Source organism: Triplophysa rosa, linkage group LG7, assembly GCF_024868665.1.
Source record: "Triplophysa rosa linkage group LG7, Trosa_1v2, whole genome shotgun sequence".
Taxonomy (NCBI): domain Eukaryota; kingdom Metazoa; phylum Chordata; class Actinopteri; order Cypriniformes; family Nemacheilidae; genus Triplophysa; species Triplophysa rosa.
The window spans coordinates 7,084,458-7,097,999 of record NC_079896.1 but is presented as its reverse complement, the minus strand read 5'-3'; the positions used below and the strand labels follow the sequence as shown (position 1 = coordinate 7,097,999).

The 13,542-nt window shown below is 36.6% G+C and overlaps 1 protein-coding gene across 2 annotated transcripts; it reads right to left on the bottom strand.

The window, feature by feature from the left end:
- Positions 1 to 314: 314 nt before the first annotated feature.
- hemk1 (HemK methyltransferase family member 1) lies at positions 315 to 11,570 on the bottom strand. 2 transcript variants are annotated; one of them, XM_057338910.1, is made up of 11 exons: positions 11,342 to 11,570; positions 11,074 to 11,250; positions 10,525 to 10,616; positions 9,927 to 10,020; positions 9,376 to 9,507; positions 9,215 to 9,279; positions 9,058 to 9,107; positions 4,159 to 4,258; positions 3,972 to 4,067; positions 2,129 to 2,239; positions 315 to 1,097 (listed from the first exon to the last, which is right to left on the bottom strand). In XM_057338910.1, the coding sequence occupies exons 1-11, from the start codon at positions 11,408 to 11,410 to the stop codon at positions 1,064 to 1,066; spliced, it is 1,020 nt and encodes a 339-aa protein (XP_057194893.1). In that variant the 5' UTR covers positions 11,411 to 11,570; the 3' UTR covers positions 315 to 1,063. The 2 variants fall into 2 exon arrangements, with proteins under 2 accessions (XP_057194893.1, XP_057194892.1); XM_057338909.1 differs by having other exon boundaries at positions 317 to 1,097; positions 4,159 to 4,264.
- Positions 11,571 to 13,542: the final 1,972 nt, after the last annotated feature.

The window sequence follows — 13,542 nt, the reverse complement described above, 5'->3', positions numbered from 1 at the left end:
AATGAGGCATATAGGGACATAACAGCATTGTTTTCAGATCCCATTTTCCCAATAGTGAAACATTCTTTCGGCAAACCGCAATTAGTCTTTCCTAGAAACAGAGGCACAGCTTTTTCTGGAACTCAGTGCAACGCAAGCTCACATAAATTTCCTGGCAGCCAAAATATGTAAATAATTATAAGCAAAACATCTGCAATGGCCTATATCAATTTGAATAATCTAATTTAATTAGATTACACAACAATTCTTGTTTAAATATCCGACTAGTAAGATTGTTACATTAAGCAGTTGCCAGCAACACAATGATCCTGAATTTATTTAACAAAGTAAACAACAAATTTAATCAAAAGAAGTCTACAAAAAGTCTACAGAAATAATCAAGAAAAACATTTTTTATTAAACAACAGGACTGAAAACAACAACATGTGTGCATGTAATTCTGTGTCACTCATTCATAGACTACAACAGACAGCTATTGTGTGCACTTTCATACATTATCTTGGCGGGGCATGTCAGGTTGTCTGTTTGTCTGTATTTGTGGGCTAGCTGAGTAAGCGTGCTGGCGGCACTGGGCCAGCTGTTTCGCAGAACGAGCGCATTACTTCTAGGGAGAGACTAGTGCGCGACTGGGAGGGGGAGTTCTTAGAAAAGGCCTCAATAATTACCTTCAGCCTACTGCACACTGACACTTGCACGCTGAGAGCATACTCGCAATCAATGCAATCTCACCACAACCACACGTACGCTTACCAATTAAAACGCGCGCAAACGTAAAAAACAACACTAGGTTGAACAAACAGAACCGCACAGTTGCCGGATTTCAGGAGGAGGTTTCTCAGTAGGGCCGGCAGGTTCTTAATTCTTCGAAAAGCAGTGCATGCTGGGAGCTGGCGGGACAGCCAGGTGTTTACCAAATCAACAATTTGGTAAAGGCCACTAATACTGGCAATTCCTAATGATAGAATCTCTGCTTATTAATGTAATATTTCTGTTCTTGTTTTATTTATCCACCCTTTAACCATTCATCTCTGCTCTTTCCTAATGTCTTTGTCCTTTGTTTTTGTCACGCTCTCCTCTGTATAATGCAGAATCGTGGCCTGTAAAACAGAAAAGGTGTAATGTAAACATGTAATGCTGCTGACTTGACACCTAGAGATAAAAGGGTGTTATAGTTGCTCACACTACCGAGTTTCATCACGAGTCTTTCTCCTCAGCTTGGTTTTTTTTGGTATGAAATGTGTGCGAAATGTGGTGTCCTGATAAAGACACTTAGTGGTTTTTGAAATGTAGTTTGTGTTTTAATGATCTACACATAGGCCTATATATATAAAGATAAATCAAAATGTTATATTAAAGTGATAGTTCAGCCTAAAATGAAAATTCGCTCATCATTTACTCACCCTCTTGTCATTTCAAACCTGTATGACTTTCTTCTGCAGAACACAAAAGAAGATATTTTGAAGAATGTTGTTAACCAGCACCCACTTGCATTGGTTTTGAGTGCCGGCGCTGTTCGGTAATCAACTTTCTTCAAAATATCTTCTTTTGTGTTTTGTAGAAGAAAGAAAGTAAGGTTTTGAAAGTAACAGGTTTGAAATGACTAAAGGTGGTGAGTAAATGACAAATGTTTAATTTTTTGGTGAACTATCCCACAATTCATGGTGCACAATTCACCTAAAACTGACAATTTTGTTACAATCTATGTTGTTTGAAACTAAGGACTTTTTATGATCTCTTTTGTATTTTTAATAGATAAAAAAATGAAAGTTTTGTATTATTTAAAAAAATTAAAACATTTTAACCTTTTGTTATTGGAAGGCACATGATGGATAAAAAAAATATATGAGGAGGGACGGAAAAATAAATTTGAAAGCTTTTGCATTCCCTCGCAAGAATATATATTCACCCAAGAATATTTTGCATTCTCCTGCGAACATATTTGCGTTCACGCACAAACAGTGAGTGCTCTTGTTCACGAGAGATCGCAAAACATTCTCAGCGCAAAAACTATTAAATCTATTACCCTGCCTTTTCATATTTATTTCCAGTTTTGGAACTTGACGACATGACAATGAAAAATTCCAATTTTTTTTATAAAATCACAAGCTACATTGCATAACATTCTGACCTGTTAGTGAGGTCACAGCGGGTTTCCAGATAAAGTAACCCCGGCATCATCTCCTCTATCATCTGCCGAATGACCGGAGGATGACATGGGGCAACCTCGATGTAAACACGCCTGGGCCATCAAAAGAGATGGAGAGGAAAAGGGCGGGTCACAAGGATGTCCTACCATGTTAACAACCTTAACAAGCCATTAGTAATGAAGAATAGTGTCCAAAACAGAAAAATGTGAAAACTAATGCTAGGATAGCCACATTCGACCGAGGTTCTCTGTATCTACGAAAGGGTAGCATGTGTCCTTTCTGCAACGAAACAAATCTGTGGACAGAAATCCGAAACAGTATCCAGACCACTATAAGAGTTACGAGACGTACAGTTACAAGGTGAAAGAAAACGTGCAGTACTCTCAGTGCTAAACCCAAGTTTATTGTTACTCAATTAAATATTTCTTGAATTTGTCATTGTATGAGCATGTAACTCAAGCCTGGTTTTTCAACTGTAATTACCAAACAAACACTCATTATGTTTTTCATTATTGTGCGTACGTGTATTTGTGTCTTGGGAGAGATGAGGGTGTGGAGCAGTACAGAGAAAAAAATCAGGGCCCGTATTCATGAAAAACCTAACGCAAAGAGTTGCTCCTATTGACAAAATTCTAAGAAAATTCTTAGACATGTGGGCGTTTCCCCTTAGAATTACAGAAAAGATCCTAGTAAAGAAAAAAGTAATTCATAAAGCATCTTAACCCTTAAAAGAGATCTTAAGGTCCAAAATTTTAGGAGCAGCGAGGAGGACTTTTAAGAGACTTAAGAGTTTCTTTAGCAGCAGAGAAAATGGACGAAACAAAAAAAGTGAGAAGAAATGTGTTGCAATGCATGTCAATTTCCATATTACTTTAAAGGTTTATCATTGTTTTTGTGCGTGTTCAACTTTGGTTTAACGTGGTTTTCTTGTATAGCTGCTTTGATGCAATGCAAATTGTAAACGCGCTATAACATTAAATCACATTGAATTGAATGACAGTGAGTTAATAAGACACAACACATTAGATGTTTGTGACCGATCCTATTAGAGACACGCTAACATCTCCAAGACAGCGCAGAAATGCCATAGCGCCAGAAATAGAAGTAATCACTACATTAACATATTTAGAAACTGGAGAAATGCAGCTCTGCAGCAGAGATGATTCGGTTCTGTCACAACCTTCTATAGTGATCACACAAACAATTACAGCTCTTACAGAAACTTATTGTGTCACTGCTCATTTTCTATCAATACGTTGACATTAACAGCATGGTAAATAAAAAAATAAAGAATATATGTGTGTGTGCGTGAGTACGGTAAAACAGAAAAAAATGACATGTGCATATTCAAACTAATGACCCTATAAAAGCGCTCTTTTTTTTCTTCTTGGCCAACCAACCAATCACAGTCTTCAAAAGACATAGGAACGGGGTCAGCCCCGCTTCCTCACTAAGATAAAAGTTTTTGTCTTTTCCTTGCTCAGAGTTGCTCTCAGATTGATCCTGAATCACTTTTAAGTTAAGACTCCTACGTAGACGTTTTTAAGCTAAATTAAGAGCTTAGAGGATTCTTAGAAGCTTTAAGAATACGGGCCCTGGTCCCTGGAAAACTGTTATCTAGTAAACTACAGAGAACTGTGAAGCGCTGGATTCCCTGAAGCATTTAAGATATGCCGGTAAAGCCTCTTAGAGAGATTACACCACACTGTTTGAGCTGCGTTTGTCTAAAAAGACACTTTCACGAGAGAATATTCAAAGAAACCCCAACACACTGCCAGACCACATATTATGGCTACGGACGAACACAAACACATTCTTTCTTACCCTCTCTCTATTAAGAGCTTAGAGGCTAAAACCAGAATTGAGCGAATCACAGACAAGCCGTCCAAACCCCCGTCCAATGCCGCGTGGTCTTCAAACCTTCCAGAAAAAGGGTCAGGCCGGGTTAAATGGTTACATGATGGAATCAGACAAACACATCAAAGGTTAAAACTGTATTGAGGTGTCAAACCTGAGTATCTCCGTTTGCAAAGACTGCATCTCCTGAGTGAGCAGGTAGGGGGGGTTGCTGACTAGAAAGTGGACAGGGCCGCATTTGCTTAGTAGTGCATCTGTATCTAGGAATAGAAAACACATGTCTTATATAAAACTTCAACAATTCCACAGCTGTGAATATATGACCAAAGTAGAACAGACAGAAAATACTAAATAGGGAATTTTATATGAATTCAAAGCCAACCAATGATATTAAAAATAGGGCTGTCAAACGATTAATCGCAACCAAAATAAAGTTTGTGTTTACATAATATATGTTTGGTAACACTTTACAATAAGGTGCTATTACAATAGTATATACAATAGTAAATGCATTAGCAAACATTAGCTAACAATGAACAATTTAATTTGTCATCATTTATTAATCCTTGTCAATGTTAGTTCATGTCAATACAGATATTCATGTGAGTTCATGGTGCATTAACTAATGTTAACAGTGACAACGTTTGATTTTAATAATGTATTAGTAAATGCTGACATTAACATGTATTAATATTAATAAATGCTGTAGAAGTATTGTTCCTTGTCAGTTTATGTTAGCTAATGCATAAACTAATTGCTAACAAATAGCACCTTATTGTAAAGTGTTACCATATGTTTTATTAATATGCATATATATATATATATATACAGTATACACACACACACAATTATACATGTATCATATACATACACGCACACACATGTCTGGTTTATTATCTCCGTGGGGACAGTCCATAGGCGTAATGAGTTGTATACTGTACAAACTGTATATTTTATCCCCTACCCCTAACCTAACCCCTAAACCTAAAGATCATAGAAAACTTTTTGCATTTTTAGATTTTTAAAAAATATTGTTCTGTACAATTTCTAAGCTTTTGTGCCCATGATGACCTCAATTTTGGTCCCCACGGTGACACGAGTCCCCATGTGTTGGTGTGCATTCAGGTTTCGGTCCCCACCAGGATATACAAACATGAACACACACACACAATTATACATGTATCATACACACACATAATTATATATGTATATACACATATATATATATATATATATAGGAAATATTTAGATGTATTTATTTATATTTACAAAGTCATTTTTATTTCATATATTTCTTAAATATATGCATTTATGTGTTAATAAATACAAAATTAATATGCACAGTAAACAGATAAATATTATGTAAACACAAACTTTTATTCTGGATGCGATTAATCACAATGAATCATTTGACAGCCCAAATTAAAAATAATTATAAAAATCTATTTTGATGTCCATAAGGTGTCAAGAGAATTAGGTTTATATCTGAATTAAGAGATAATACCATATGCAAGCCTACAGCATATGGTGGTACTAGTATATAACTATGCAATATATAATTATGTATTATGCAATATGGCGTATAAAATGGACTGGTTCTTTAAAACACTATCAACTTTCAAACAAATGTGTTAATCATCCATAAAACTCTGAAAATGACCTGTTCCTGCTTTCTAGGCTCAATAAAAACAACACTTAAACATCCTTAGAACTAACATTTCTGTCTAACTACTTCCATTTACACAACCAGTGAAGTGCAGCAGTTAAGGGAAAATGCGTCTATCAGTTCAGATAATGACAGAATGCAGGTAGGTCACTCCACCGCAGTTACAAATCTGACATTTATGCTGTCTAGTGGAAAGAGAAGCACACGCTGTAACAGGAAAAGCCCAATAAATCCCTGGAATTAGCTAAACATTTCCACGTCACCGCCTCGGAGACCTCTGTAGGATTTGAGCTGAACTCACCCTCATGTTGTTCAAAACCTGTATGACTCTTTCATCCTTGGAACAGAATGTCAGGATGTCAGAAATGTCTCAGTGGTTTTGTGTCCATACAATGGAAGTCATTGGGGGACAGAGTTGTTTGGTTACCAGCGTTCTTTAAAATATCTTCTTTTGTGTTCTGGAGAGAAAAGGAGTCATGCAGGTTTGGAAGGACATGAGGGTGGACAGGTGAACTATTCCTTGGAATAAGAGGGTCTTGTCTCACAGGATGCATTACATTCTGTATTTAACCAATACAACCAATATCAGTTGAAGTCAGGTTTGAGTTTTGAGGAGACCAGAAACCATTTATTTGTGAGCCTTGCTTCTTCATGCCTAGTCTCATTGTCTTCATGGAATAGAAAATGGCCCTGCCCAAACTGTTTCCACAACGTTGAAAACAGAACACCATTGTATGCATTAAGGTCCTAAATGAAATTACTGGAAGAGCCAAACCTATTAATTAGAATGGAACTTCTAATGAATAACTTTGTAATAAGAACCTTTGTCCTTAGTGTATTTTCATCTGCTGCCCTTCCTTCCTGAACCTTTATGTGGCTTTTTAAAGATTTGTCATTTGTATCAATTATAATAATAATCTCTCCACCAAATGTACTAACAACAAACACATGAATAAACACATAAAACCTGAATAAAAATAAACAAAATGAGATTAGTGTAATCCTGAGCTGATTTTGAAGTCAACATAAAGTCAAAATGCAACTTATTTATTTTCCTGAAACACACATTTCTGGGCCCGTATTCACAAAACATCTTAAAGGAGACATCAGATGAAAACCCCACTTTTTCTGTGTTTAAGTGCTATAATCGGGTGCCCGGTGCATCTAGCAACCCAGAAAATGTGAAAAATAAGAACCCAGTAAGTTTGTTTTGGTGTGCCTTTCCCTGCAAGCATGAGAAAAATCGAGCCGTTCAGATTTCGCTCCGATTGTGACGTCCAAAGCGGATTTGATTATGTTACCGCCCCTTAATCTACACAGTTCCACCCACTGCACTCCGCCATTGTTGTTTTCACAAGCAACAGCGGTGTACGTGACGCCATGGCTAAAGTTAGTGGACAACATGCAATGTAGTCGCTGCACAGAGTCCAAACCTAGGAAGAGACAGAAGTGGATCCATTTTATTTTTAGTGGAAATCCATCAGAAACCATTAGTAAAAACCTGCTTGTTTTGCGCGAATCACTTCAAATAGAACATTCAAAGCCAGTGTTAAACTTACTGTATGTAAGTGCAGATGGACACTTGGAGTTAAGCTGTATGAATGTTAATACATTATGTGCGTTAAAATGTTCAGCTGCCGCAAGCTGTTTGTTTTGCTAATGAACAGGGGCGAACACTGGGGTTAGTTTCGTTTTAAACGTCTCAAATCATTCGTGCTTAGGCTGAAAAATCTGTCACAGCAAACTAGCTCTCACGTTGTGTGTGTAACGTTATAACTTGTCAATGACAAGCGCTAAAATCCATGTAATACCGCTGAGATCTGAAGTGGATTCCGTGGATTTTAGGTAAGCATACACGCACAACGTAAGCGCATTAGGATGCGCTGTTTGCTGCGACTGATTTTTTTGTCTCCGGACGAATGATTTGAGACGTTTAAGATGAAACTAACCGCAGAGGAATTCAGGAAATATCATTTAGCTAAACCATTGCCATGGCAGTACTACACGTGTGTTGTGTTGACACGCCGGACAGAAGGGGGGTGGGCTTCGCTGTAACTCATTATCAGTGAAAGAGACATGCACCAAAACGGGTTGCTGTGAGCATAGCTGTTTTTGACGAGGCAAGACGGGTTTTGTTTACACAGCTATTGAGTGTTTTTAAACAAAATATGTTCCAGACATTTCATGAAGACCCTAATAAATCATACCAACTTGTTGAAAGTGCTCGTCTGAGGAGACCTTTAAGGCTAAAAGTAGCTCCTTACTTACTGATTTAAGAGAAACTCTGGGCGTGTCTATCCTAATTTTAGAACTCCTACATTTATGTGCTAAGAGTATTTCACAAAGCGTTTTAGCGCTAAAACTAGCTGCTAAACCTGTGAGAAGTTAGGAGTAGTGAAGAGGACTCCAAGTCACTAAGACCAACTCACAACAATCCGAAAATGGCTGTAACACCGGCAGTTGAAACGTAAACATTTTAGAAAGATTTCATGACAATGAGCTTAACCATAAAGACTACTAATATCTGCTAACTGTTTATGAGACAGGCAAAATGCTTACAATTAGCTGAACATATACTTTATATGAACATATAGTTTATTTGCAAAAGATAACTCTTTTTTAAAAATAATTCAAAAATCATGTTGTTTATTGTGTTATCGTATGTTTATTGTGATTTGTTGTATTTATTAGCTGTTACAAGTTATTGTTTCTTAATAAAAAACAATAAAAACAAACGGTTTGATTGATATTCATAGAAATGCACAATAAAAACTTGGAGTTATCTGTTTTTGTAAATGAACTCTTCACTTGTTGAATTAGTAATTTAGTGTATATGTTATAATCTTAATTTGAATACAGCAATAATTATATATAAAAATATTTTATTTAACTATGACTACATTTTTATTTTAAGATATTAATTTAAAAATGTCAGCATGAGACCTCATTAGTATTTCTATAATTAAATGACTGACAGAGACCCATCCTCTATCAGCCAATCTGTGGTCATAGTCAGTAAGCACGCTGATATCATCCATAGCAACGACGTCAACCCCACCCTTTTTCTTAGCTTAAGATTTCTTTCTGTTCCTTAGTAAAAGTTGCTCTCAGCAGCGTTGTGAATAGGTTTTAAGTGGAAACTCTTAACTGAAAACTATTAAGGAGAACTCTTAGTGTTGAGATAAAATGTTTTGTGAATACTGGCCCTGGTCTTATTGTGCATGATTCATTCATTTCAAAGAAATAATTATTGTCTTCCGGATCATTAAAGTAATAACATGCTCCACCTCTGAAATTAATTCTCATTTCTATTGTCACTAAAACCACAAGAATGATTAAGTAGACAGGGCAAATAACAAATCTATTCCTAAGAAGTGACACTCTTACCGCCCATCACATCTAAATGCTGAACTTCTAGTCTGTCCTGTAAACCCAATCTGAAACATACAAAAACAGAGAATATTGTCACAAATGTGTATTAAAAGATAATAATCAATCATCTGAATATAGACAGAAGTCTGTGCCGAGCGGTGCAGGCAATCACCTGTTGGCATTTTCCATCGTAAGACAAACTGCTGCCTGGCTTTGGTCCAACGCAAATACCCTGAGCTTAAAGAATTATGGGTACACATGTAATGGATGACACGGTACATTACTAAGAACAGCAAGATAAATAATTAGGAGGGACAGGCAGGGAGTGTTAACCTGTGGAATGCTGTGTAGTAAACTGAGCGAGATGGCTCCAGATCCACAGCCAAATTCTAGACATTGTAAATCAGTCCCGTAGGACTCCCCTCGTATTAACCGGAGGTTTTCTAGAACCAGACCAACCAGCTCCTACAAAAACATACACACATACAGCATACGCTCCTAAGACCCAGTAGCCCAAACGGAAAGATATGTTTTTAAACACACAGTCTGTGTTTATACAAAAAGTGACATTCATTTGAAGTCCATTCACAGTTTGTTGCAAAATTCTGATTAGTGATGATAAGTGTGTCATTCCATAAAACAGGTAATCTTTGTGTTTCTTATATACATGTAAATAATGACCTACTCAAATGCCAAGCCTTCCTATTGCAAAATATTGAAATAAAAAACTGATTTTACTTAACTGAGAAAATACTTGTTAAAAGGTTATGCCCCCACCCATAATACTTATAAAATCTCACAGAATGAGTCAAATCTGAATGAGACACATGTTTATAGAACCTGAGTGGTTGTAAAATTGTGTGAAGTGTAAAATTGTTTGTCACCTCTGTCTCAGGACGGGGTATGAACACTGGGGGCTTCATCTTCAAGGTAAGATCTCTGAAGTCCCACTCCTCTATCACATACTGTATTGGCATACTAACACACACACACACGCGTGCACACACACACACACACACACACACACGCACACACACACACACACACACACACACACACACACACAAGACTGTCACTCTTCTCTGATATGATATAATTTTTTTATTATTAGATGAATTTTATAGAAAACCCTTATATTTACACACTTTTCATGAATCAGCTACTTATACCCAGCAAAGTGGCTAAGAAAAGTACATTTAAAGGCTATTCTGAGATTTCGAGTAGGTCTGATATTGCTGCCAACCGGGCCAATTTGAAAGTTCGCTGACAGCCTTGTCAATCAAAAAAAATCAAGGAATTTATATCTTAAAGATTAAATAAAAACTCTTCGGCTAGTATTGACTTTAAAGATACAGGCTTTCAATCTTCACCGTGTGGATGCCTTGGAATCTAATAATTTCTTATGTGATTTGTGAGACGGACCAAAAAACAACAATCTACTTCTAGCTTGTTGTAGCAAAAAAAAAAATGTATATGTAATACCTTGTTAGACGTTTAGTGCATAGTTTCCACACGCTCCCTCTCTGTGTGTCAGTCAGTGGGTCTTTCAGCTGTCTCCTGTCCACCCCATCCAACTTTAATGAAGGAGAGACAAGGAAAGTGAGTTACAAGAAAAGAGAAATATTTCTGATGGAGAAAAGGAGAGGGAAGAATTGATTGATTCTGTACACAACATATGTAACAAAAGACATATTTTTATAACAAACAATTACAATAACCTGACTTGATAAAAAAACATATGGGTAGGTTACAAATACACTGCACCGTGTGTACTAAAAATCTAGAAAACAAACTGTTAATAATATATTACTTCATTGTATTAATATTTATATGAAGAGTATAAAATAACATAAGAGAGGTTTATCTTCATTTTTATTTTTTATTTTTGCTGTCACACCATAGTGTACATGACATGTGCAGTTTATTTGTCAACTACCCATAACAAAACATCTGGCTGATCTTAATATAAGTTAAGATATAATACCAAATCAAATTGTTCTGTGTGTAAGGCACCTAAAACCGAAATCTCACCGTTTTTCTGCCAAGTACATGAGCTATGATGTAGTGACTGGACAGAAGGGGCTCAGAGATGCCGTGCAGTGTGAAGTGTTCTGCCCACAGTCTGACTGCCTGCTCTGCTGTGACACTGGAATCTACTGGAGGAGCAACAGCGCCCTCTGCTGCACATGACGCAGACCTCACAAAACTCTGTATGAATTGTCATGAAACACACACGATCGGGTCATTCGACTATTGTAAAGCAACGGCCAAATACAAAGAGCGTCAGCCAGCCACTTACGCTCAGTTGTGAAACTCCCCTGTGTCGATGCTTTAATCGGCCGAGAAACCACATGGTCTTTGACGTCATCGTGGCGAACGGTAGGTGACTCGAGGATGCCTTACATTTTGGGCTGATTCGACATCTGAGAAATGACACTAGAAGTAGAAGGACTCTAATAGAAATAAAAACACAGTATCCTCTGCATTGAAGCGCATGCTTCAGATCATAGGTTCACTTCACACTTAAACCACTTACATAATGAAAGTTCTGACAGATTTCAAAATAAAAGTTCTAAGAGATCAACGCGACAAGCATCTTGATGACAGTACGTGTGATAAAGTGTTACAACAAAAACGTAATGCAATTTTCCATAATGTTTATGTATATAGCAACATCATTCGCATGTTACATTTCAAATTGATCGTATTAAACTGGGAGAATTGTGTGGCGCAATTCCCTAAAAACTGTTGATCTGATATAACCACCAGAGGGCGCAACTGCTTTATGTTTAGAGAGTTCCAATTTTGGAGTAGTTAAATGCTCACATACTGCTAATAAACTTTATTTAAAGAAGTCTTTTTATTTAAAAAAGTCTTTAATTTACTGATGCAATGATATATTAAAAGACAACATCACCCTCAAACAAATATAAATGGGTGTATTGAAGCAAAACACTGAATGAGAAACAGAATACACTAGCGAATAACAATGGTCCTGCTAAGATGCTTTATGTTATGAAAACAACAAACAACTTGCTATATTATAAACTGTTATCAATAACAATGCATTTTATATATAGAAAGATAATATTGAACACGTTTTAAAATGTTCCTCAAACTGGGGGTCCTCAAGACAGAAGTTCCCACAAGACTTTGTGATATGTCTGAACTAGTCTTTAGTGAAAGGGAGAAGGCTGCAGAGATCATGTGAGAAGAGAATAGAGTGGGGGAGGGTGAACTGGAGCTGTCAGCCAGATGGGACTGATTGTTACTGTGTGCTGCAGGGATTGCAGTATGTAGCCGCAGTCTATTTGTGAGCACCAGTGCACATGACTCCAACTGCAAGTCCTGTGTTTACCACAAAACACAGTCTGACAATCAGCATGGACACCATGGACCCTCCCTCACCCCATCTAAAAATATGGATGAGGTAATAAAAGTGAAAAATATATATAGAAAAGGAAAAGGGAATATAAGAAAAGAAGGAAAAGGGAATATAAGAAAAGAAGCAAAAGAGGAAGGAAAAGTATGAAACTGAAGAAATAAGCCAGAAGAGTAAAAAATAAAAGTAAAACAGAATACAGCATATATCAGACCCAGATTTTTTTAACTCTGTGATAATGGCTCACACTGTGTGTGTAATTATGGGAAACTGGTGATCTCTGCCAGGAAAAGTAAGTTTGTATTGGTTTGGTGGCATGTGATGCTGTAAAGTTCAACTCAGACAATTTAACATTTAAAGAAACTGCAAATAATGCTATTGTTTGTCAAGGCACACTGAAAATAGCTAACAGTTCAACAGGACTGTACTAAGTATTTCAACACAAAATATTCACCATGAATGAGGAGGGCAAAAGCCTTAAAACATATACCTCCGGAACCTTACATTAGACACAACATTCATCAACATAAGACAGAAGTAATAAAAAAATGCTAAAAATCGGTATTTTGATTTCTTTAAGTTCTACAGGTGTACATGTTAAGGATATTGCCCTGAAAATGATAGTTCACCCAAAAAATTTAATTCTATTATCATTTACTCCCCGTATTTCATTTCTAACCTGTATGACTTTCTTTCCTTTGAAGAACACAAAAGAAGATATTTTGAAGAATGTTGGAAACCGAACAACAGCAGTACCTACCCATTAAAGGTCTAGTTCACCCAAAAATGAAAATTCTTTCATGAATTACTCAACCTCAAGTTGTATGAAACCTGTATAAATTTCTTTGTTTGGTTGAACACATGCAGAGAAAGATATTTGGAAGAACGTTAGCCACTGAGATTTCTGGGGCACCTTTGACTACCATAGTAGGAAAAAATATTGTATCCTTTTTTTGTTCTGTTGAACACAAAAGAAAATATTTTGAATAATTTAGGAAAAAAAACAGTTTGGGGGCACATTAGACATCCATTTTAATGGTCTTCAATGGTGCCCCAGGAATCTCAGTTACTAACATTCTTCCAAATATCTTTCTTTATGCTCAACAGAACAAAAAAAT